General features: G+C 48.9%; 2 protein-coding genes across 6 annotated transcripts in view; one reads left to right on the forward strand and one right to left on the reverse strand.

Moving 5' to 3' along the window:
• LOXL2 (lysyl oxidase like 2) overlaps positions 1-3,550 on the forward strand; it is a 90,859-nt gene extending 87,309 nt beyond the window's left edge. For both annotated transcript variants that reach the window (XM_077868830.1, XM_077868831.1), the window contains exons 13-14: positions 1,776-1,887; positions 2,632-3,550. In XM_077868830.1, the coding sequence (XP_077724956.1) occupies positions 1,776-1,887; positions 2,632-2,711 (192 nt within the window). In that variant the 3' untranslated portion in view covers positions 2,712-3,550. The remainder of the gene's footprint in view (positions 1-1,775; positions 1,888-2,631) is intronic.
• Positions 1-22,724, reverse strand: part of R3HCC1 (R3H domain and coiled-coil containing 1) — a 47,255-nt gene that overhangs the window by 23,500 nt on the left and 1,031 nt on the right. Inside the window, exons 2-10 of one of the 4 annotated variants that reach the window (XM_077868833.1) lie at positions 14,474-14,594; positions 13,818-13,844; positions 12,251-12,378; positions 11,736-11,873; positions 10,067-10,661; positions 8,886-9,058; positions 7,171-7,241; positions 5,701-5,796; positions 4,468-4,789 (exon numbers count right to left, since the gene is read on the reverse strand). In XM_077868833.1, the coding sequence (XP_077724959.1) occupies positions 4,653-4,789; positions 5,701-5,796; positions 7,171-7,241; positions 8,886-9,058; positions 10,067-10,661; positions 11,736-11,873; positions 12,251-12,378; positions 13,818-13,844; positions 14,474-14,512 (1,404 nt within the window). In that variant the 5' untranslated portion in view covers positions 14,513-14,594 and the 3' untranslated portion in view covers positions 4,468-4,652. Of the gene's footprint in view, positions 1-4,467; positions 4,790-5,666; positions 5,797-7,170; positions 7,242-8,885; positions 9,059-10,066; positions 10,662-11,735; positions 11,874-12,250; positions 12,379-13,817; positions 13,845-14,473; positions 14,595-22,724 lie in introns of those variants that run through there. The other 3 variants (XM_077868832.1, XM_077868836.1, XM_077868834.1) reach the window with 3 other exon arrangements.

Here is a 22,724-nt window from a genome sequence, read left to right on the forward strand (position 1 = left end):
AAGAGGCTGTCCAAAGTGCAGGAGTCCTACACTCGGGGGCCAGCACATCACAATCCACCGGGTGACCTAAGTATGCGAGGCATGCATGCCTGTGGGGAACTGCCAACCGCCCGAGACATCCGCATGCAGTTAACACCTGGCACTTGGAAATCAAAATACATGTGCAGCCAAACCTGGTCCTCAGGTCAAGAGTTTGTCCCACGGACTCACAGACACCCCCACCTGTGCTGTCCTTTGACACAGACTCTGCCCTCCACCCCACCTCTCCCAGCACCCTCACCCTGCCTTGTCCGCGCTGGCGAGGCTGAGGCAATCTCATAAAGAGCCATTCGCTAGCAAGGGTTTGTGACTTGCATCTCCCAGGAAAATTGCCTTCATAAAGGGTCTGCAGAGGGGACAACTGTCTGCCTCCCTGCAGACGAGCGGCATGCCGCAGCCAGGGCCCTGACTGGCATGGAAGCAGGGGCACTGCGTTCCCAACCTCACCGTGTCTGGAACACAGGTGCGCCCTGGCCTGCGGAGCCCCCCTGTGCCCTGTCACATTCCTACACAGCCACCCGTCTTGCTTTCGAGCTGGCCCCGCTGGGTGGCCAAGTGGGTGACCAGAAATGTGTCATTTTCCTTGAAAACTTTCCCAAGGGGACATTGAGCCAGCCCCAAGCCTGGCTGACTGCCTGTGGTCCCCACCCTGTAGGCGGCCCTGGGAAGAATCAACACCTGCACAGAGGTGACCACAGAAGGGCTTTGAAAGTCTTCCTGGGCAATTTAAGAGACTGGAAATCAGACAGCCAAGCACTTTTCCACCCACAAACCCAAAACCGCAGACTTGGAGAGTCCCAACCAAAGAGCAGAGTGCTCTTTATACTAAAAACGAACATCCATGTCTCTGTGCACGTACACTGTGCAGGGGGGGGTAGATGTTTGAGGTTTGCTATCGCTTTGCCAGGTGAATGTGTATCATCATGTAGTCTGACAAGTGCCATCTATTTAATAACGACACTCACTGAAGACTGAGGCCAGGCCTGGCTATGCCTAGACCCTGTGAACGCATGTAATCCTCCAATAAAGGGCTTTACTACTACTCTCGTTTTACAGCCAGGCAAACCCAGATCACATTTGTGTTCTTGACCCCTGAACTACACAATTAGCAAATTAACTCAATAGGAGCATGTTAGTGGGTCAGATTCATGGAAAAGAATTTCCCTTCGGACAATGAGCATTAGATTCCGAGCCTGGGATTCATGGACCCTCTCCATTCCCACACGGACCTAAATACAGACATCAGTAATGCTGGGAGGGAGGGTGGAGGGAGTCGGACAAGGAGGATGTGGCCTTCTGGACAGCGGGGCCCAAGGCGGAGGCTCAGAGGCAGGGACTTGTGTGAAGTCACACCGCCAGGAGCATATGGGTCCTTGTCCCCACCCCACCTCAGCACATCCCACTCCCCTATCAACAGCCTATTCTGTGCGCCCCAATTCCTGCTTCTACTAACCTCAAGCCTCCTGGGCACCCAGGAGACGGTAACCCCTTTGCGAAGGCCTACTTGTGGGAGGGAGTAGGTGGAAGAGTCACACACACGCAGGCAGCCAGGGGCGCACACTCTGCCTCATCCAGGCCTTGCCCCCTCATCACTGGCCGATCCTGCCCCGGGCCGCTCCCTTCCATGAGGTCACCCTGGCTCTAGAGGCAGGCCTGGTCTCGGCAGGGTCTGGGCCCGGGGTGGAGGGTGGCCGAGGCGGGACTCAGCAGCCCACTCTGGTGTGCCTCGCCCCCAGGTCGTCATTAACCCCAACTACGAGGTAGCAGAGTCGGACTACACCAACAACATCATGAAGTGCAGGACCCGCTACGACGGCCACCGCATCTGGATGTACAACTGCCACATAGGTAAGCGCCCTGGGCACGTGGGGGAGCACAGCACGCCCTGCACCCCGCGGCCCACCCTCCGGGAGCCCGGCAAGGACTGCCCTGCTTTGTCGAGGAATCCAAGCAGCTTCCTAATTTGGGCAAAGAGCGTGGGGAATGGAGCCAGCCTCCCATTTCCACGCACGGGAAGGAAGCTGTAGACACACAAGGCCTGGACGGAGGCTGGGTTTTCGCAGCTAGCTCTGGCCAAGGAAGGAGGGCGGCACAGACCCCGGCTGGAGCTGAGGCCATCTCCTCATTACGCACGTGACCTCAAATATGTGGGCGTCAGCAATTTGTGGGTTCTGTGTATCGTTTCCCTCTGTTGAGAACTAGAGGCTAGTCAACCACTGTGGCTTCTGGTCGCCAACAGAGAAACTTTTCCTTGCATTATACACACAGGGGGAACCAAAGGGGAAGCAGAGCTTCCTCTTCCGTAAGAAAAGCGCTGGCCCTGCTCTGTGGTGGCGAAAGCTAAGCTCATTGAGTTACTCCTTCGCTCAGCCTGGGCGGAGGCCCTGACCTGTGCCTGGCCCTAGGGACGGCTGGCACCTGGTTGCCATTGCTGCTGCCCTGGTGGCGTCACAGAGAGGTGGCCCCAGCAGGCAACCTGGTGGAGGGCAGTGGCTCCAGGGCCCCCCCTTTTCCCAGGCCAACAGCTCCAGTGCGGGGCCAGGCAGCACCTCTGGTTTGCCAAATTCTGTCTCCCCAATGCCCACCCTGCAGGCGGTTCCTTCAGTGAAGAGACGGAAAAAAAGTTTGAACACTTCAGTGGACTCATAAATAACCAGCTCTCTGCACGGTAAAGCACCAGGTCACCACCGCCCGTCTCGGGGCCCCGGCGCACCTTCCCCAACAGCTGCAGTCCGAGGGCCACAATCTCTCCTCGTCCAGCCCTGTGCCTGCCGTCTCGACCCCCTGCAGCCTCGTCCGAGGCTCAGGAGGAAGGCATGTGCCTGTCACTTGCTGGGGGCTGCCGCCTGACCTCGGGAGCCTGGGACGACTACCAGGGTTGTGGCCACCAAGAGCCATCCAGCCTGGGACCCCAGGAGCACGGGTTAGCAGCGGCCGGTCCCACCTACCCCGCAGTCTGCCCCTTGTAGGACACCCCCCCACCCAGCTCACGCCAGGTTAACACGGGGCCCCATCGGTGTTGTGAGCTGTCCACCCAAGGGGTTTGGGCTGAATTCCATCTTCCTCCTCTTCAGTCATTTCCAGACAACCTGAATATCTAGACCCTTCTTCCAATTAAAGACTGCCTCTCCTCTGTTATATTCACATATACAAATAATGCTGCCACATGTTTTCTAATTAGGTGAGCGAGCTCAGAGTTGGTGCTTCTTCCCCCACCCCCCACTCCGAAATTCTCTTACAAGATACCATTATTATATTTTCACAGACTTTGAAACACAAAGTAACTTAGTGGCATTTAATATTGGGCATCTGGGCCTTTGAAAGTATAGCTCAGAAGAAAAACCAACCCACCTGTGTAAGTGACTCATCTTTCTGTTGTTCCAATTCTGTGGGTAACTGATGTAACGGTGCTATAAACCTGGGTCCTGGGTGATGAGGACACCCACTGAGCGCCATGTGTCATCACAGACACTTACACATACTTGAAACTTTAAATAAAAGGTTTATGATACGCATCTGTCGTTCATTTGGGCCTTGGCCCCCCCAGCCCTGAGCAGCAGAGCTCCCAGGGACGGTTGGCCGGGAGGGAGCCTTGGCATCCACTCTCAGCTTCCGGCCACAGAGAGGGGTTCCGGGCCACCTTCAGGACCCACCACAAAGCACCAACTCCTGCCCTCTGGCAGCAGCGGTCTAAGATCACAAAAATTCAAGTCCTGACCTTTCTTGAACTCTTGTTTTTAGGGAGTTTTCGGGTGGGGGGGGGCACAGCAGCTGTGTGGAAGCATCTAGACTTAACCCATCTTAGGAGGGTCCCACGAGGCCGGTGCCCGAGCCAGGCAGCGCAGGGGCAGATCTTCCCAGCGCGGTCAGGGTAGGCAGCCAGGGCTAGCCACTCTACCCGGGCACAGGAGCTCCCGCTCGTATCAAGAGCATACTGCCGCCCAGCAAACTGGAAGGATCCAGAGCACCAGAGAGGGCTGGCTTGGCACCAGTTCCTCCCACACCACAAACAGGAGTGACCTAGACCCTGTCCCCACAGATGCCCTTGTCTTGTGTGGGAGCCAAATTCAGCACCCCCTTCAGGTTTTGCCTCTATGGCTTTGTTCATGGTTACAGAACTGTGCAACAAGCCCTCTGTGACCCACACCAGCAAGGAAGGCTAGGACCAGTTCAAAGGGTCGGTGCCATCCGCACTGGGCACATGGCAACAGGTTAGGATGCCCGACTTGTTAGAGGAGACTGAGCAGGTGTCACACAACAGGTGCAAACCCCCCTCCCCTGCCCCAACTGGGTAAACAATGGGCAAAAATGCCTTTGAGGCCCTGCTGGGATCCTCCAGGCCAATCTAGACCCCCCTTTCTTCAGCAGCCCCAGGTCTAAAATGGGAAACCAACAGCACCCCCTAGTGTTCCCTGGCAGACCATCTCATTTTGAACCAACTTTCAAATTTTTATTTTTTCTCAACTTCTGGAACTAGATCAAACTAAAGCCCACCACGGCCCACAGGGACACCCTAACAAACAGTACAGGGCTATTGTAGTGTCAGGAAAGGCTAGTGGTGTTGGGGCACCAGTCTAGTCCTTGGGGGTGCCAATCCAGGCTTGCTGGGCCCCTCAGGGCCTCAGGGAGGTAGGAGACTCAACTGCAGGTCGCTCTTTCTTCTTGTGTTGGAGCCCCAGGGCCCGGGCCACCAGCCTCCTGGCCACCGCTGTATTGGTCTGCGGTCTCACCTTCGCCAGACGCAGGAGCTCTAAAAGAAAGCCCCATGGATGAGGACCTGAGTTCAAGGCTATGGCCACCACTCTTCCCAGCGACAGCAGCCTAGAGGCCATCTGAGCCAACCTCTAAGGCCCAGCTGGGCCCACAGCATGGCCACATGCCCATGGGGTCCTTGCTTAATCCTGCCACCTCTGCATCTTCCCTGCCTGGGCCACCTGGGAGAAAATCAAGTCAAGATGGGACACCTGAAGCTTCTGGACTGACCAGATACTGTCCTCAAGCCCAGGCAAAGGCTACATGGGCCACAGGAGCAGTGGATGGCCCCAGTGGGCCTCTACTGGGCCAGTCTTGCCAGCCACTTTGCAGCCACAGAAACTGGCCTCTAAAATCCCTCATCATGCTTTCAGGAGGGAGAAGAGGAAAAAGGAGGAGCTCTCATTTACCTGGCATCTTCTACATGCCCTCCCCCCCCCATTGCTCCAGGCAGGTCTGCCGGGCTGTTTTAGTCACCCCTCCAGTTTACCCTGTACAATCTGTTTATTTTACAGAGAAAGGAACTGGCTGACAGACCTTTTCCTCAAGGTGAACTTAAATAAGTGACAGAAGCAGGCTCACAATCAGGGCCGACCCCAAGATCCAAGCTCTTCTTGCCCCACTGTAAAATATGGTTTCCATGGTCCTACAGGAAAGACCATGCTTTTCCCTGAGCAACAGCCAGAAGAGGGAAGCACAGGAGGGCAAGCCCAGAACAGAGCAGCTGGCTAACAGCTCTCCCTGAGGGGGCCCCTCTTCCTGGGCACCCCCGGCTCCTGGGGTGTGCCCAGTGGGCCTAAGACAGAGAGCTGAAGGACAAGGAATGACTTGGAGGGAAGGCCCCACCCTGCCCAACCAAACACTTGCCCACTCACAGCCTTCCCATCAGGACACAAGTGGCTTCCTTACTTGGCCTCTGCAAGGCTTTCAGCTTTGACTGCTTGGTTCCTTGCGTGAGGGGCCGGATCTTGAGCATAGGAAACTCCTTGGTCAGGGCTTCAGCAGCTACGGAAAGAAAACAGATCTGGAGCCATCCCTTTCTCTCCTGGTGAAGTGCCCCGTCAGGGCCAAGGAATGCATGTATCACCCCAAACTGATAGAGCCCCTTTTTTGTACCCATTTAAAGCTCAGGGACATGGCTGCCCTGACAACGCTGCCATCAGTTGGCCTCACCCGCCCCCAGAGCCCCTGCAAGCTGCACAGGGCCCCTGTGCTCTCAGATGAGAAGCCTGTGCAGAGCCTGGCGTCCGTGCTCCACCGTGGGCCCGTTAGGAGCCATAGCAGCGAGGCTGCATCAGTGAAGGCAGGCTGCCACCTTCAAAAGACCAGGAGCTCCAGATAAACTCTATCCCTTCCCCTAGTCAAGACCCTCCCGGTGGATGCCCTCACTGCCCAGAGTCGTGCTGCGCTCTGCCCACAGAAGACTTGGGCTACAGCACGTCAGACATGGCACGCCAGAGCAGCAGGTGCAAGCCACCCCTTTACACACAAGGAAGTTGAGGCCGGACGGGACCTGCTCTTCACTCACGGCTTGGGAGCGCCCAGGAGGCAGCCGCGGCCATGCCGCACCCAGTGCTCACTGTTACGATGCACCCTGTGGTCATCGCCCTGCCCGCCCACAGTCAGTTACTTCTTTGGGGCAGCAGCAGCCCCCAGGCCCCAGTACTGCTCCCTCAACACCTCGGGCTCTCCTGAGAACTGGGCTCACAGCAGCTACAACCTCTCCCTGCTCTGGTGTTCAGAAGCTTGTGGTTGTGAAAAGCCCAGCTAAAGGGGTCGGGGGTCTTGAAAAACACACCCAAAGTGAGCAGCAGGGGGAGGCAGGGCGGCTTGGGAAAGTGGCTGAGAGGGGGAAGGTGCACTGCAGTTACTGCCAGCGGCCTGGCTGACATCCCCAGACTCGATACTGAGATGCTCCGTCACCTTGAACAGACCACTTACATTCTTGGAACCTCAGTCTCCCCACCTGTAAAATAGAAGTTATCTGACCTACTTCCTGAGGCTGCTATGAAAGCTGGGTAAAAACATATCTTTTTTTTTTTTTTTTTAAACCATATGAAATTGCCAGTATTTAAAGGCCTTTTACCTATAAAAAGAGCACATTCATATGATTTCATTTAACATGTGGAAGCACCCAGAGCTCAGCCTGTGACATGTGCTCAGTAAACATCACCTGAATCTGAAACCTCTGACCTGAACAGGAAAGAGTGTGAGCTGGCCTGGCCAGCGCCCACTCTGCTGCCTCTGATTTCTGGACTGGGCAGGCTGGGCATAGCTACCAGTCCACCTGCACAGGTGAGCCTGCACCCTAGACACGGGTGATCCTTCCCTTGTCAATGGCAGTCAGAGAAAGGGCCGAGCCCACCGTGAGCTGCATACCTGAGGCCAGGCAGGGAAAGACACCGAGCGCGTGTGTGTCATCAACCCATTGAATCTTGAGACCCTTCTCTCTGTGCCAGGGAAGAGGAGACAGAGTGAGTACAATAGCAAGGGGCGAAACCCTTTCTGCGAAAGGAGTCCCCTCCCACCTTCAATCCTCCAACACTATGAGCCCAAGACAAGCTCCTATCTCCCCTGGGAAGGAAACAGCCCTTTGCAGCAAACTTTCTCAAAGACGGTTAGCTTCAGAAAGGCAAGTATCACCCCTGTTAATCAGGTGGGTACCAGATTCCTAGAACTGAGGAAGACAGGACTCAAAAGAGCTCGAAGAACACAGTGCCAAGGGTGAAGGAGGCTGCACACAGCTACCACCACAGTGAGGACAAGGGCATCCGAGGTGGCTATAAAAGGGTTTATGTACTGGGGATAGGAGAGCAGAACCTAAAATAAGGAGGTCGGTGCTACTGCTTCTGATCAGCTTTCTTCTACTGCTCAAGAAAGCCACACTGAGTCTGGGGCTGATAAGAGGCCAGAAGCAGTTTCTCTATGGGCACTGCTCACGTCGGCTGAAGAAGTCACAGGTGCCCCCCTTTGGACATGCCTTTAGGGAGTGAGAGCAGATGAGTGTGCTGCACCAAGCTGCCCCTTCAGCCTTCCTCAGGTTCAGAGAGGCAAGGGAGGGCAGTTTGGGAAGCAGTCTGAAAACGAGGCCATGAAAAAAAGGATTTCTATTTTTTTCCCCTCAAGGATTTTTATTTTACTTATTTGAGAATGAGAGAGTAGCGGGAGGGGCAGAGGGAGAGGGAGACAGAGTCCCAAGCAGACCCCACACTGAGTGCAGAGCCTGACTCGGGGCTTGATCTCAACACTCCAAGATCATGACTTGTGCTGAAACCAAGAGTCAGGCACCTAATCAACTACACCATGCAGACACCCCGAGAAAGGGATTTTTAAAAGAGTAAGCAGGAGGGGCACCTGGCTGTCAGTGGAGCATGTGATCTTGCTTTCAGGGTTGTGGGTTTGAGCCCCATGTTGGATGCAGAGACTTAAAACTTAAAAAAAAAGAGAGAGAGAGAGAGAGAGACTAAACAGGAAAAGAGAAAGGAAGCTGGAGAAAGGAAAATGAGCATGAGAGAAAAAAGAAAAACAGAAAGAAAAGAAAAAAAGAGAAAATCAGAGAAAAGACTGGAGTTAGATCCAAGAAATTTCGGGAAGCAGAAGTCTTTGCTTGCAACATACTCTCCTGGTGCCCATCTCCACACTGACTCTGCTCCAGCTCACTGCACAAACAGTTCTTGCACAGAAAGAGGCCTCAGTCTGTAGACTGACTGACTGACTGGGTGGCCGGGACATAGAGCAAGGGGGGAGGCAGTGGGCTCCCTGGGTCATGCATCCCAGCAGAGGGCCTGGCTCCTGGCAGACATGTGGGTATGCAGGGGGCAGGATGGAGAGCTGCTGCTGAGTGCCAGAGGACCAGATCCAGGGCTGCTGCACATGCCCACCACTAAAAACCCAGCTCTTTCCTTCTGTACAGTAGTGGCCAGCGGGAATATGTAGCCCGGAGCAACCACATCCACTTTCTGCCCTTCTTTCCAGATAGCTTGATACTGTGGGACGGGCAGGCAAGTGTCCCCAACCACAAAGCGATGTCCTCGCTCCTCTCCAGGGGCGAGCACCCACCTCCCCTGCCTCCCAGAAGCCTCATGAGCACTCACTGGAACTCGGAAAATGCTGCCAGCAGATCCTCAGTCTTAAGTGTGGGCGCAAAGTCGTAGATCTCCACCACATGGGCAAAATCCTTCTCTCCAGGCAGCTCCTCCATGAAGAAGGACGTGTCCACATGGATCTTCTCTACCTGAATCTCCTTCTTGGTCAGGTTGTCTATTATCTGGGAGAGATCACACCCTTTAGCAAGGGGAGCTCTGACACACAGGGCTCCAAACATCTGCTTCAAAACCAGAGGCCTGCAGGCAGAAGCAGGGCTCACACGGCAGAGAGGAGGGCACCACACATGGGTTTCCACAGGAGCCACACTTGGCAAGAGTCTGGGAAAGGCAGCATGATGGCAGGATGGGCTTGAAGGTGGAGAGGCAGGAGTTTTAGGGAAGGTAACTTACTTTTATGGAGTCCTCACTGGGTAACTGGCATTTACATGCACTATGTTTTATAGAACCCTGAAAACCATACTCCATACACCCTCTCTGCAGAGAGGAGCACTATAAATCAAAGAGCTAAGTAACTCCCCCAAAGATACATAGTAAGAGACAGAACTGGGCAAGTCCAGGATCTTTCCTCCCTTTACTAACAATGGGATGTTAAGCAAGTCTATCTGGCCTCTACTCCTCATGTACAACATAGTAATAAAAGATGCCCACCCTCCCAACCCAACACCCTAGCCACTCTGAGAGGCAGATACACAGTTCCAAGGAAATGAGATTTGTAACACAAAACTTCAGGCAGAAGAATCATTCTCATGACCAAGGCCTGTAGTCCTTAGGAGGCAATTCCACATATACCCCCCATCTGTTACTTCGTGAAACAATGTATTATTATCTGCTTCTCACATGGGGAAAGAGCAATTCAGAAAAACAAATGATCTGCCCAGAGAGGAGCTTGTCAAACAGCTCCTGCATGGCTGCACAGGGACCCAAATCCACACCTTTGACCCCACATCCTGAGCCTTGTCCCCTCCACTGTGTCAGTCCCTGCTCCTTCAGGCAAGTCCCACTGCCCCTCCCCTACGTCTCCAAAGGGCCCCCTATCACCCAACACCCAGCCCTGCTCAGCCAGCATAGCCCCCACCCCTCCTTGCCAGGACCCTTGGTGCCCCCATCCACCCAGGAGCACACCCACCTCACTTCCGCCCTCCCTTTTCTGGGCTTAAGAGCCTCATCACCTCCTGTAGCAGCTCACTGTAATCGACCTTGGAGCAGCTGCCAGGCCCCTCCTCTTCCAACTCTTCGTTTTCCTCCTCTGCCGCCAGGCTCTTCTCCACCTCATTCCCACTCTCCTCTTCCAAGTCCAGCCGCAGACTGGATCCAAGCCGGGTGGCCATCTCCAACCCATCTCCCATCCCTGAGTGGCTCTCAGGCCGTGGGGACTCAATGCCAAGTGGGTCCAGTAGCTGCTCACTGTCACAGTGTTGGTCTGGGCCCTCTGGGTCCACAGGTGCCTGAGTCATCAACACAGGAGGGTCCGGAACAGAGTTGAGGTCCCCAGCACCAACATTCCCAGGCTCCTCCAGAAGGTCACCAGCTGGAGCGTCTCCTTTGAGCCCTGGGGTAGAGCATGGTACCCCTTCTTCTTGCTGGCGCAGTACTCGGGGCACATACAAAGCCTGGTCCGGTCTGCGTCCACGATGACCCCGGCCAGCCCGTGCCCCTCGAGGACCAGCAGGTGCTTGGTTTGAGGTGGGCCAAGGACCTCGATATTTGCCAGGCTGAGAGGCAGGAGGGTGGCAGGAGCCAGAGAGTCCATCTGAACTGGGTGACCTGGAGCAGGAACAGGAGGTGTGATCAGAGCAGTGCATGGGCCCCAAGGACAATGGTTTACTGGAGCTACCTGCCATTCAGGCATGAGGCTCTCAAGTCAGCATTAGGCCAAAACCAAAGCCAAGATGACCCCTGAAAATACAATAGGAAGGCAATATAAAGGAGGCTGAATGCCAACTCTGAAGAAGCACAATGCAACCAGCTCTCCCTCTGGTGTCATAAATTAGAGACAGCTGAATCTTCAGTTATACACGAAGTGAAGTAATTGCATTTCGGTAACTTTGTTAGAAAAATATGTAATGGGGGCGCCCGGTGGCTCAGTCGATTAAGCATCCAACTCTTGATTTCTGCTCAGGTCATGACCTCAAGGTTTTGGGATCAAGCCCCACATCAGGCTCTGGGTTAAGCATGGAGACTGCTTAAGATTTTTCTCTCTCCCTCTGCCCCTACTCTCTCTTATTTAAAAAAAAAAAAAAAAAGAAAGAAAGAAAGAAAGGGCACCCCAGGAGGCTCAGTGGTTTAGCACCACCTTCAGCCCAGGGCATGATCCTGGAGACCCGGGATCGAGTCCTTCATTGGGCTCCCTGCATGAAGCCTCCTGCTTCTCCCTCTGCCTGTGTCTCTGCCTCTCTCTCTCTCTGTGTGTGTGTGTGTGTGTGTCTCATGAGTAAATAATTTTTAAAAATCTTAAAAAAAAAAAAAAAAAAGAAAAAGAAGTAACTTTAAACACCAGGATCACAGTCGCTGTAAGATCTTATGAGATGCACACGGGAACAGAGATGCGTGAGGTTCAAGTGTGCTTCCCACATTCCATGGGCTCTTGGGGCAAACACTCTCACTGCCTAACCTGCTCTATCTTTCTGTCTTTCGGCCCAAGCACATAACTGAGTTTGCTGAGCGAGTCCCACATACAGTACACACCGACTGCACTGCCGAAACAGAAGGCGACGACTTTAGGCAGCTGCGGTGGGGACCTGGGAAGCAGCCTGGAGGCTGCCGGTCCTGGTTCCCGACCAGCGCACCTGCCAACCCACAAGGAGGTACTGAGGGCCCCCAGAGCACCAAGATACACACCTGATATCCAAGTGGCAGATGACTGTCCTTCTCTTCCAGCCCTCCCCAACAGAGAAGCTGCTCAGAAGATCAAAATTCTCTGCTGTCCTGTGGATCAGGTACCGGAGACGACTGGAGAGTGGGGGGAAAAGAAGTACCCTGGGAAGGGACGGGAATGAGCGCTGAGCAGGGGCCTAGGGCCTGACCCCCACCAGGTCCATGCCCGGTTTGCTCCCTCTGCCCCCCTGCGTCCCTGGCCGGCTGCAAAGGACTCGGGCATAGAGGTTACCACGCGGAGGTCCTGGTGCAGGTGCTGAGCCATTCCCTTCCTGGGCTGGGGCCCTGCAGCCTCTGGGTGATGCCCAGAACCGCACAGCAAAGATGTGGCTGGGAGACGCCAGCGAGTAGGGCACTAAACCCAGAGGCCAGGACCAGAGCCAGGGAGGAACCAGCCGCTTGGGAAGGGGGCACAGGGGGCTCGGCAGGATTTTTTTTTTTTGCACGGGCAGCCCCCCCCCCCCCCCGCCCCAGCTCACTTTGACAGCTGCTTCTGCAGCAGAAAGCGGTCCAGCTCCTCCTGGATGCGGTGCACAAAGTCATTCTCGGCGGAGGAGAGGAAGACGCCGTCCAAGCAGAGGAGGGCCAGGGTGGCGGGTGGGAGAGCCTGTGGGGCAGACGGACCCCGCGGGATCAGAGCACAGACCCGGCCCCCCACCCCCACCCCCCCTCCCCCTCCCCGCGCAAGTGAGGAGCAGGCTCCGGGGCGCCGCAGGGATGCGCCCAGGGCTCCGGGGGGGGATGGGGCAGAGGGGGGGTGGGGGGCGCTCCCGGGCCTGCACCGCCAGCCCCGCGCCGCCTCGCCCTCCCGGGGGAAGCCGCGGGGCAGCCGAGGGCGCCTGCTCGGGGCTGGCCCCCAGCGAGAGCCCCGGGGGTGGCGCCCCGCCCCAGGCCGCCCGCCGCACTCACCGCGGCCGCCCCGCCGCCGCCGCCGCCGCTCGGAGGGTCCCCGGAAGCCCGCTCGCCCCGGCGCGCCCCGGCGCCACCCGGCCTCCGCGGGGCCACAGCGCCACCGCGCGGCCCGGGGGAGGCATCGCCGAAACGGCAGAGGGGCGTGTTCCGGAATTCCCCCCCGCCCCCCGCGCTTGAGAGCACATCATCCCCTAGGATTTTTTTTTTTTTTAAGATTTTATTTATTTATTCATGATAGAGAGAAGCAGAGACACAGGCAGAGGGAGAAGCAGGCTCCATGCAGGGAGCCCGACGCGGGACTCGATCCCAGGTCTCCAGGATCACACCCTGGGTCAAAGGCAGGCGCCAAAATGCTGAGCCACCCAGGGATCCCCCATCTCCTAGGATTAACCAAGTTCAGCGCTTTTGAGTGGCTCCTATGTCCTAGGTGGTGGGGTACCAGATTTTCTGGTCCAATGCACCCCTCCCGAGGGACCTAACAGAGGAATAAGGAGCAAGGAGGTTTGTGGGCACCAAATATTTCAGCACCTCTTGCGCATCACTGCCCTTCTGCTGCCCTCATTGATGGAATCTGCAAAGAAGTCCCGCTTGACACCAAGGGGTCACTGACAAGATGCACTAGCCTTGTTGGTAACTGGGCGAGGTAGCCACCTGCAGGCCATCAAATTATACTACTCTGCTACATCCACAAGTAACTCCAGCACCCACCTTAATTGGGGCTTGAAATTCTTGCCCTCAAACAGCTCCTGGCTATTAATATCTAGAAGACCAGAGTAGAAATCCTCAGGCATCCTACGAGGCGCTGAAATGTAAGCCCTTGATCGTCCTGAATCCAGAAGCTCAGAGCAAAGCAAGGCCCCAAACTAACAACATTTAAGAGATGGGACAGTCTGGAGGCACCTGCTCTGGGGTTGAGTGTCTGCCTTCGGCTCAGGTCATGATCCTGGGGTCCTGGGATCAAGTTCTGCATCGGGTCCCTGCAGGGAGCTTGCTTCTCCCTCTGCTTATGTCTCTCTGCCTCTCTCTGTGTGTCTCTCATGAATAAAATAAATCTTAAGAAGAATAAAAGAGAGATGGGACAGTCTGAATGTGCCCTGCAGTAGGATACTGGCAAAGGTTATGGGCACAGCATACCTCAAAAGGTGGGCTAGGAGAAGAGGCCTGGGAACAGGAAAACAGAAAAATTAAGATGCATTTTTGCTTTCTCACAATTTTTTCCAGAGTATTTCTTAAGAAGATGGTGGTGTTATATCACATTTACAAAGACTATCTTTCTAGGTAGTTTGAAGAGTAAAAAGGACCTAGAATAAAGACAAAATCCAATACAGGGAGGACTCAAGGGAGCCAAGTCACGAGTCTCTTTTCTGGGCATGGTTGTGAGGAGCTTCTGAAGGCCTGACAGATTCTCTGCCCTCATCCTGGAGGGGCTTGCAGTCCCTGAGGGAGCAGAGGATGGGAGGGTGACAGGAACAACAAAAGACACCCTTTGGGCTCCTGACCCCACCAGCCCCACCCACACGCCTTAGAGGCTTCAGTGAAGTGGGAGCAGGCCTGGAGAGAATGCTGAGTGGCCACATGATGGCACTGTTTCTCTGACCAGGCTTCCTTGCCTGGGAGGTACGTGGCTGGGAGGCAAGCCCACTTAGCCACAGCTATGGACCAGATCTGACCTGGGAGAAATATGCCCGGTGACTCAGGAAAATAAAGGCCCAACTTTCTCAACAAAGTGGTTGTCTCTCCCCCAAACAGAGGGACAAATCAAAAACACAGAAAATAAGCCATGCCCTCACCTCTTCAGAGCTGGTCTGCAGTACAGATGTACAGCACATTCAGAGAGGGTAGAAATAAAGCTCATAGAGGAAGGCTGCCCCTGAACCGCTTTTACCACACTTTCTTCAGGTGGCTCAGAGACTAAATAGAAAAAAAAGGCGTCAGCAGGCAGGCCTCCACATGGGTGGAGGTAGTGAAGGGATGCTTAGATAAATGTGGGAGGGAGTCAGAGTGTTTCTACCCACACTATTTTGGGACAATATTAGGTAAGGATAAAATGGGCCCTATTAACCAGAGGTGAGTAAACAGAACAAAAAGCAGCACAAAGGATATGTACAATTTCTACAGAAGAAGAAGAAAGGAAAAGCACATAGGAAAATGAGCAGAGCAGAGAATAGAGGGTAACAGAATATTGGAAGATTCTCTTGAGAAAAGAGAATAAGATTTCAGTTAATAACTGCTTCACATTCCCAAGGAAATCAAAGAAATCCTGATTTCCATGTCACAGCGGATAAACCAACAGATTGAGATGAAAGAGAACTGTCAGAACCATGGGAAGATGTAAAAGAGGCAATCATGTTCATCACAGAAGCAGCAAAAACTAGAGCCAACAAAGCAGGGACTGCTGAGTAAATGCTTGTGGGAAAGAAGATGACTATTTACGTAAAGCTTGCCATCTAAACTGCACTCATTAAATCCTCACAGCAGCCCTTTCAGATGGAGATTGTTAGCCTACTGTACAAGAGTAAACTGAGGTTTAGCCAAGGACACCCAACTACTAAGTGCAGAGTTGGAACTCACTCAAATCTAGCTTTAGCCTGACTACCACACCCATGCTCGGAAACCCCACAGGATTGAGATTCTCCATCTTCAGAATGTCATTAGAATTGTCTTGGTGGCCAGGAGCCAGATTCAGAAATCAGGAATGAAATAAGTTCGATGAATCCAATCAGCCGGAGAAGCACACTGGTATGTGCTATAGATTTTTACTCAAAAGAGGAGGTATGATTATGAAAGAATTGAATGCAGGGGACATGGGGTTACAAATAGTCCCATCTGATGACATGGACCAAGAGTTCCCTGCTGCCAGAGTGTCTTCTTTGTGTTTAAGGTGAAGTTTAAGAATATCCAGTTTATGATTGTTATTGAAAGTTCTTGTAATGTTTGCATAGTTTGGCATATTAGAGTATCTAACACATTAGGCAGTGATCCCAATTTAAAATGTGAAATAGATCTCAGGCTTACAATTTTAAATGGGCAGATGTAATGATGTGGCAAAAGAAAGGCAAAAGAATTGTAGATAAAATTAAATTTCCTTACAACTTGCAGCAGGTCGACAAATACTTGAGAGAAGCTGAATAAGAAATTCCTCTGGTAGCTCACAACTGTCTTAGTGTTAATGCTTTGCTAGAGGCAAAAATCAACCTAGCTTGACAATAGCTTGGGCCTCCTGGATCCTCTAAGTTTTCTTTAGCATATGAAAATCATTTTAATTTTTTTTTTAATTTATGATAGTCACACACAGAGAGAGAGAGAGGCAGAAACATAGGCAGAGGGAGAAGCAGGCTCCATACACCGGGAGCCCGACGTGGGATTCGATCCCGGGTCTCCAGGATAGCGCCCTGGGCCAAAGGCAGGCGCCAAACCGCTGCACCACCCAGGGTTCCCTGAAAATCATTTTAGAAACTTCCTTTCTTTTAAAACTTTAAGTATATAATCAATAGCTCCTCACAACCCCAGTACAGCTCTTTCTCCCCACCAGTCCGGGCCTGGTGCTTTAATCAAGACATTTTTTTGCAACAAAAACATCTCAAGTCTTTCTTGACTATTTACTCCTGGCCCATATCACATCAGTTAAAAGTACTTGACTAAGTTGGTAAAAAGTATTATAATATTAAAGAGAGCTGGATTTACAGTATTTTAAGATCAACAAGAGTTGTTTAACAGCATAGAGAAATGTTTTTGCTTTATAGCTCACAAGGTCATCCATTTGATATGCATTTAAAAAGTGAGGACTTCTGAAATATAAACATACTTTTCCCTATTCCTCCCACTAAATACAACTAAAAACCCTGGACATTATATATAAAACAAACAGAAGGAGGCTGAAAGGTGGAGAGAAAAAGGCTGACGAGCTAGGGAACTCAGGATTCAAGGGAAAATGAAGTGGTATATTTCTTGGGTTTTCTTTATGCCTCAAATTCCCAGACTTGGAGCATGAAGCCAACAACCCAGAAACGTCGAAAGACACAGACAAACAAATCAAAACAAAAACCTAACAAATGCCTTTTTTTTCTCTCTTGCCAAAGAGGCAGGCGAGCAAGAAAGAAAACTTTTAGATAATTACTGTTCTACTACCCCAGCCAGACGTTGTCCTCACTCAAACCCGCAAAACATAACATAGGAGTCCTAGACTGTAACCTTCATCACCTTGTAATAAAGTGCCCCGAAGACAATGTCAGAGAAGGCCCAGTAGGGAAACAGGCCTTTCATCCTCTCCAGGCAGTAATGAGCCCTGGCCCCTGCCTACAGTGTCAGTAGAGACCACTAGAGAACCTAATTTCCACCCCCTACTCAGGAGTAAAATAGCACCCTCCTCCTCACTCTCCCCACTGGAGTGGTGGCATAGGAGGCCTAGTGGACAGGAGGACTTTCATACCACCCAGAAATCAAGAGACCACATCATCCCCATGGCGTCACTGGAAGCCATGTGGGGAGCAGCAAGGCAATTCTACCTCTCCTAGCCAGGAAAGTATCTCTGGAGGCCTTCTGGGAAGCCAGAACTCCCACTCCTACCCAGCAGTAATGACTCCACCTAAGTTGTCAATGGCATATGAGTGGGAAACCTGAATTTTAGATTCCACCTGCAGCAACATGGCAATGCCTCCCATTCCCCTGTCAGAATGGTGTCAGAAAGAGATAGCTAACAGAGATATAATTAAGATCCAGAATCTCATAACACCCAAGATGTCCAGAATTCAATCATAAATAACTGGGGATAACAAATACTAGAAACACTTCAGATTCCATGAAGAAAAGGCAATTGATACAAACACTGAGATGCCAGAAATTTCACATTATCCGACAAAGATTTTAAAGTAAATGCTTCTACAAGCAATTGTGAACACACTTCAACTAAATTAAAAAGAAAAAAGTCTCAGCTAAGGCATAGAACATGTAAAAAGAAGAACCAAAAGGAAATTTTAGAACTGAAAAGTATAATGAAAATAAAAAGTTCAGTAGCAGAATGGAAGAGGAAAAGGAAAGAACCTATGAACTAGAAGATGAAATAGAAATTACCCAATCTGAACAACAAAGAGTAAACAGACTGAAAACAAAAATGAACAGAGACTAAGGGATCTGTGAGACTTTAACAAAATGATTTTACATAGATGTTATTAGAGTCCTAGGGAGGAGAAAGAGGGTGAGGTGGAAAAAGTGATCAAAACAATGGCTGAAGACTTCTGAAATTTGGGGAAAAAATCTACTTGGAAATTTGCAAAGGGTCAATTTTCCAAGAACACATAGCAATTAAATCTGAAGAAATCAAGACAATCTCAGATAATGGAAGAGTAAGAGAATTTGTTGCCAGAAGATCTAGCCTAAAAAGAATAGCTAAAAGAAGTTTTCTAAACAAAAAGGAAACAATAAAAGAATTTTAAAACATTAGAATGGAGAAAAGAACACAGTAAGCAAAAATATAAGTAATACAATAGATTTGCTTTTTCTTCTTGAATCTTCCAAATTGTGCTTGACGGTTAAAGCAAAAATTATATGTACTGGTTCTAAATGTATGTAGAAGAAATATTTAAGACAATGTATTATAAATGGAGGAGGTTAAAAGGACATAAAGGGAGTAAAGTTTCTATATTCAAATTGGTAAACTAAGAACACCAGAAGATTGTGGTAAGTTATGTGACATAAGCTATATTAAGAAACATTTTAAAAATACTATAGATAGGTCAAAATGGAATTCTAAAAAATGTTCAACTAACCCACAGAAAGGCAGGAAAAAGAAAGCAGAAATGGAAAACAAAGAAAACAGGATGCCCAAGTGTCTCATTCAGTTAAGCATCTGACTCCTGATTTTGGCTCAGGTCATGATCTCAGGGTTCTTAGATTGAGCCCCACATTGAGCTCCACACTGGGCATGAAGCCTGCTTAATATTCATTCTCTCCCTTTTCATCTGCCCCCCACTCCCAACACACACACACACACACACACACACACACACACACACCTAGAAAGCATAGTAAGGGATGCTTGGGTGGCTCAGCAGTTGAATGTCTGCCTTTGGCTCAGGTCATGATCCTGGGGTCCTGGGATCACGTCCCACATTGGGCTCCCTCCAGGGAGCCCACTTCTCCCACTGCCTAGGTCTCTGCCTCTCTCTGTGTGTCAGACATGAATAAATAAATAAAATCTTTATTAAAAAAAAAAGAAAGCATAATAAAGTAGCAGACTTAGACTGGAAAATATCACTAGTTACGCTAAATGTAAATATTCTAAATACTCCAATTAAGACAGATTGTCAAAATCAATTTAAAACCATGATTCAAGGATCCCTGGGTGGCGCAGTGGTTTGGCACCTGCCTTTGGCCCAGGGCGTGATCCTGGAGACCTTGGATCGAGTCCCACGTTGGGCTCCCTGCATGGAGCCTGCTTCTCCCTCTGCCTGTGTCTCTGCCTCTCTCTCTGAGAGAGACTGTGTGACTATCATAAATAAATAAAAATTAAAAAAAAAAACCATGATTCAACTATCTACTATCTGCAAGAAGCTTACTTGAAATATAAAAATATAAGCAGGTTGAAAGTAAAAGGATGGAAAAAGATCTATCATGCAAACATTAATCAAAAGAACATAGGTGTGTATACTAATTTCAGCTAAGGTAGACTTCAGAGCAAAGAAAATTACTTGAGACAGAGAGGGACATTACATAATGATAAAAGGGTCAATTTACCAAGGACACGTGGGGATCCTAAATGTGTAAGTGCAAAATAAAAGAACTGCAAAATATAAAAACAAAGACTCAGAAATGAAAGAAGAAATGACAAAGTCCACAATGATAGTTAGAGATTTTGACATCTCTCAACAATCGATAATGAGACAGAAAATCAACAAAAATATAGAATAATTCAACAATACCATTAATAAACAGGACCTAATCAACATGGCTGGCTGAGTTGATAGAGCATGCAACTCTTGATCCCAGGGTTGTAAGGCTGAGCCCCAATCTGGTTATAGAGATTACTTAAAAATAAAAATTTTAAAAGCGGGGGGAGAAGAAAATATAAACCAAAGAAAAAAGAAAATAGAAAGGAATAAAATATAAAATGAGTAGAAATCAATGAAATTAAAAATAGGAAAACAATAGAAAAAAATCAATAACCCAAAGAGCTGGTTCTTTGAAAAAAATCAAGAAAATGACACGAAAGAAAGAACACACAAATTACCAATATCAGGAATGAAACAGGAGATATCACTACAGACCCTACAGACATCAAAAGTATAAGGAACTATAATAAACAACTTTACACACATACATTTAACAATTTAGTGAAAAGACCTACTCCTAAAAGGCCACTTAGTGTATTCCACTTATATAACCTTTTTGGAAAGACAAATTTTTAAATGGAGAATAGATTTGTGGTTGAAGGGGTTAGAAACAGGAGATATGGGGGATAGCTGATGGAGGGGAGAGGAAGTGGGTGTAACTAAAAGAGCTACAGGAAGAATCCTTGTGGGACCACTGAATGGCTCAGTAGTTGAGCCTCTGCCTTCGGCTCAGGGTATGATCCTGGGATCCAGGATCAAGTCTCATATCAGGCTTCTTGTATGGAGCCTGCTTCTCCCTCTGCCTATGTCTCTGCCTCTCTCTCTCTCTCTCTCTCTCTGTCTGTCTCTCATGAATAAATAAATAAAATCTTTAAAAAGCAAAAGGAAGAATCTTTGTGTTCTATATCTTAACTGTGGTGGTGGGTACAAGAACCTACACATGTAATAAAGTTATGTAGAACAAAATACACATGCTCACAAACACAAATAAGCACAAGCAAAACTGAGAAAATCTGAATAAGACTAGTGGATTGTATGAAGGTTAACTTCCTGGTTGTGATATTGTACTATAGCTCCCAAGATGTTGCTACTGGGGAAAACTGGATAAAGGGTACACAGGATCTCTGTGTATTATTTCATACAACTGTATGTAACTCTACCAATTCCTTAATAAAAATTTCCAATTAATAAAAAAGAAAGATTTAAAGAAAGATTTAAAAGAAAGATTTAAGTATATTAAATTTATAAATGCAAGTTAAGTGTTTAATAACTTCATAAATATGAGTAAACCCAGGAGCAAATGCTTTTTTAAAAAAGATTTTATTTATTCATGAGAGACATAGAGAGAGAGAGAGAGGCAGAGACACAGACTGAGGGAGAAGCAGGCTCCCTGCAAGGAGCCCAATGTGGGACCCGATCCCAGATCCTGGGATCATGCCCTGGGCCAAAGGTAGACACTCAACTGCTGAGCCACCCAAGATCCCAGGACCAAATGTTCAAGAGAAATAAATTTGTTTAGTTATTTCAAATTTACCAAAGTTGTTCTCATTTTCTGTAAAATATATTAGATATATAAAATTATAATAGTTATAACTTGAAATTTAAAACAATGAAAACTAGATATTTAAATGTGTTACTTTCATAAGCTAGTATAACTTAAAAGCTAAATAACTATAAGGAATATTTTGTGAATAAAAAGCCAGTCTCATGAGAAACTCCCTAAAACTACATGGACTTCAAAGAAAAAGCAAAAGAAGATTAAAGCAATTGGGGAAAATATGAATACAGAGGCCTGCATTGTAGATCCAACATATGGATAATGAGTATACCTGAGGAAAAAAACAAAGGTACTGGAACAGAAAAAAAAACTAAAATTGCAATATTTTGTTGAAACAAAGGAAAACATAAAGGTATAGATTAAAGTGGCCTTACCATGTTCCAGAAATAAAAAGATAGATAATGATGATAGCTAGATAGATAGATAGATAGATAGATAGATAGATAGATAGATAGATAGATAAAGATAGATAGATAAATAGATAGATGATAGATAAGTAGATAGATAGACCAACTAATGGCTGATAGAGATCATGGCAAAACTCTTTTCTCTGGGCATTAAAAAAAAAAGACAGATATCATTATTTAGACAGAATACAAAGGGTAAAAACCAAGTGGCTAAAGATTTCCCTAGCAACTCATAACCAGAAGAAAATGGAACAATATTTAGGGAAAATGTTAAGACCAGAAAAATCTATAAACTGTGATGGCAACTGGAAGATGTTTTCAAACTTGCAATGACTTATAAGCCTGTCTCTCATAGAAATTCTGCTGAGGAAATGGAGTGGTCGTGGCCTAAGGTGGAGATGCCAGGCAGGACATTGGCAGACACCGTTTATAGACAGCCGGTCCTTGTCCTGCATAGTTTAAGTCTCAAGAATTTTGGAAAATCCACAAACAACTGAAATTGTTTTCTCTAATGACCTAGTCAGTCTATTCCAGAACTGCTTACCCAACCAATCTCTTTGATAGCTGCCAACTAATGACCTTAATTAGAAAAACAAAATTCATTCTTTATGGACTAGCACCTTCCCCCCACATCCTTGCCTTCTTCCTTTTCTTACAAAAGTCCTTTTTTTTTGTTTGTTTTCATTTCTTCTTTTTTTTTTTTCTGTCTTTGTTAACTGATAAGAATCTAATGCTGTTCTTGGTGTACTTGTGAGTTAGTTAACAACTCACTAAATGTTTCTTTGCTTGGACATTCATTATCCTTCCTAGGAAGCTACTAAAAGACATAATCCAGACCACCAAGGGATGAATAAAAATAAATGACTTACAAACTGGAATGTCATGAGAGAAAACACTTCATGATGAACATTTAATTTGCTTAAATACTTAGTTCAATGAAATAATCACAGCAAGGTTGCCTGGGTGACTCAGTTGGTTAAGCATCTGCCTTCAGCTCAGGTTGTGATCCCAGGGTCCTGAGATCAAATCCCACATCGGGCTCCATGCTCTGTGGGGTGCCTGCTTCTTCCTCTGTCTCTGCCTCTCCCTCTCTGTCTCTCATGAATAAATAAATAAAATCTTAAAAAAATAACAGCAAGAAAATGGTATACAAATATTATAATTCTTGAAGGAAGAGCTACAGAATATAAGTAGAAAAAAAGCATTTTTTATCACAATAGATTAGGACAGGAACCCCAAAATGCATTCT

Source organism: Canis aureus, chromosome 24, assembly GCF_053574225.1.
Source record: "Canis aureus isolate CA01 chromosome 24, VMU_Caureus_v.1.0, whole genome shotgun sequence".
Taxonomy (NCBI): domain Eukaryota; kingdom Metazoa; phylum Chordata; class Mammalia; order Carnivora; family Canidae; genus Canis; species Canis aureus.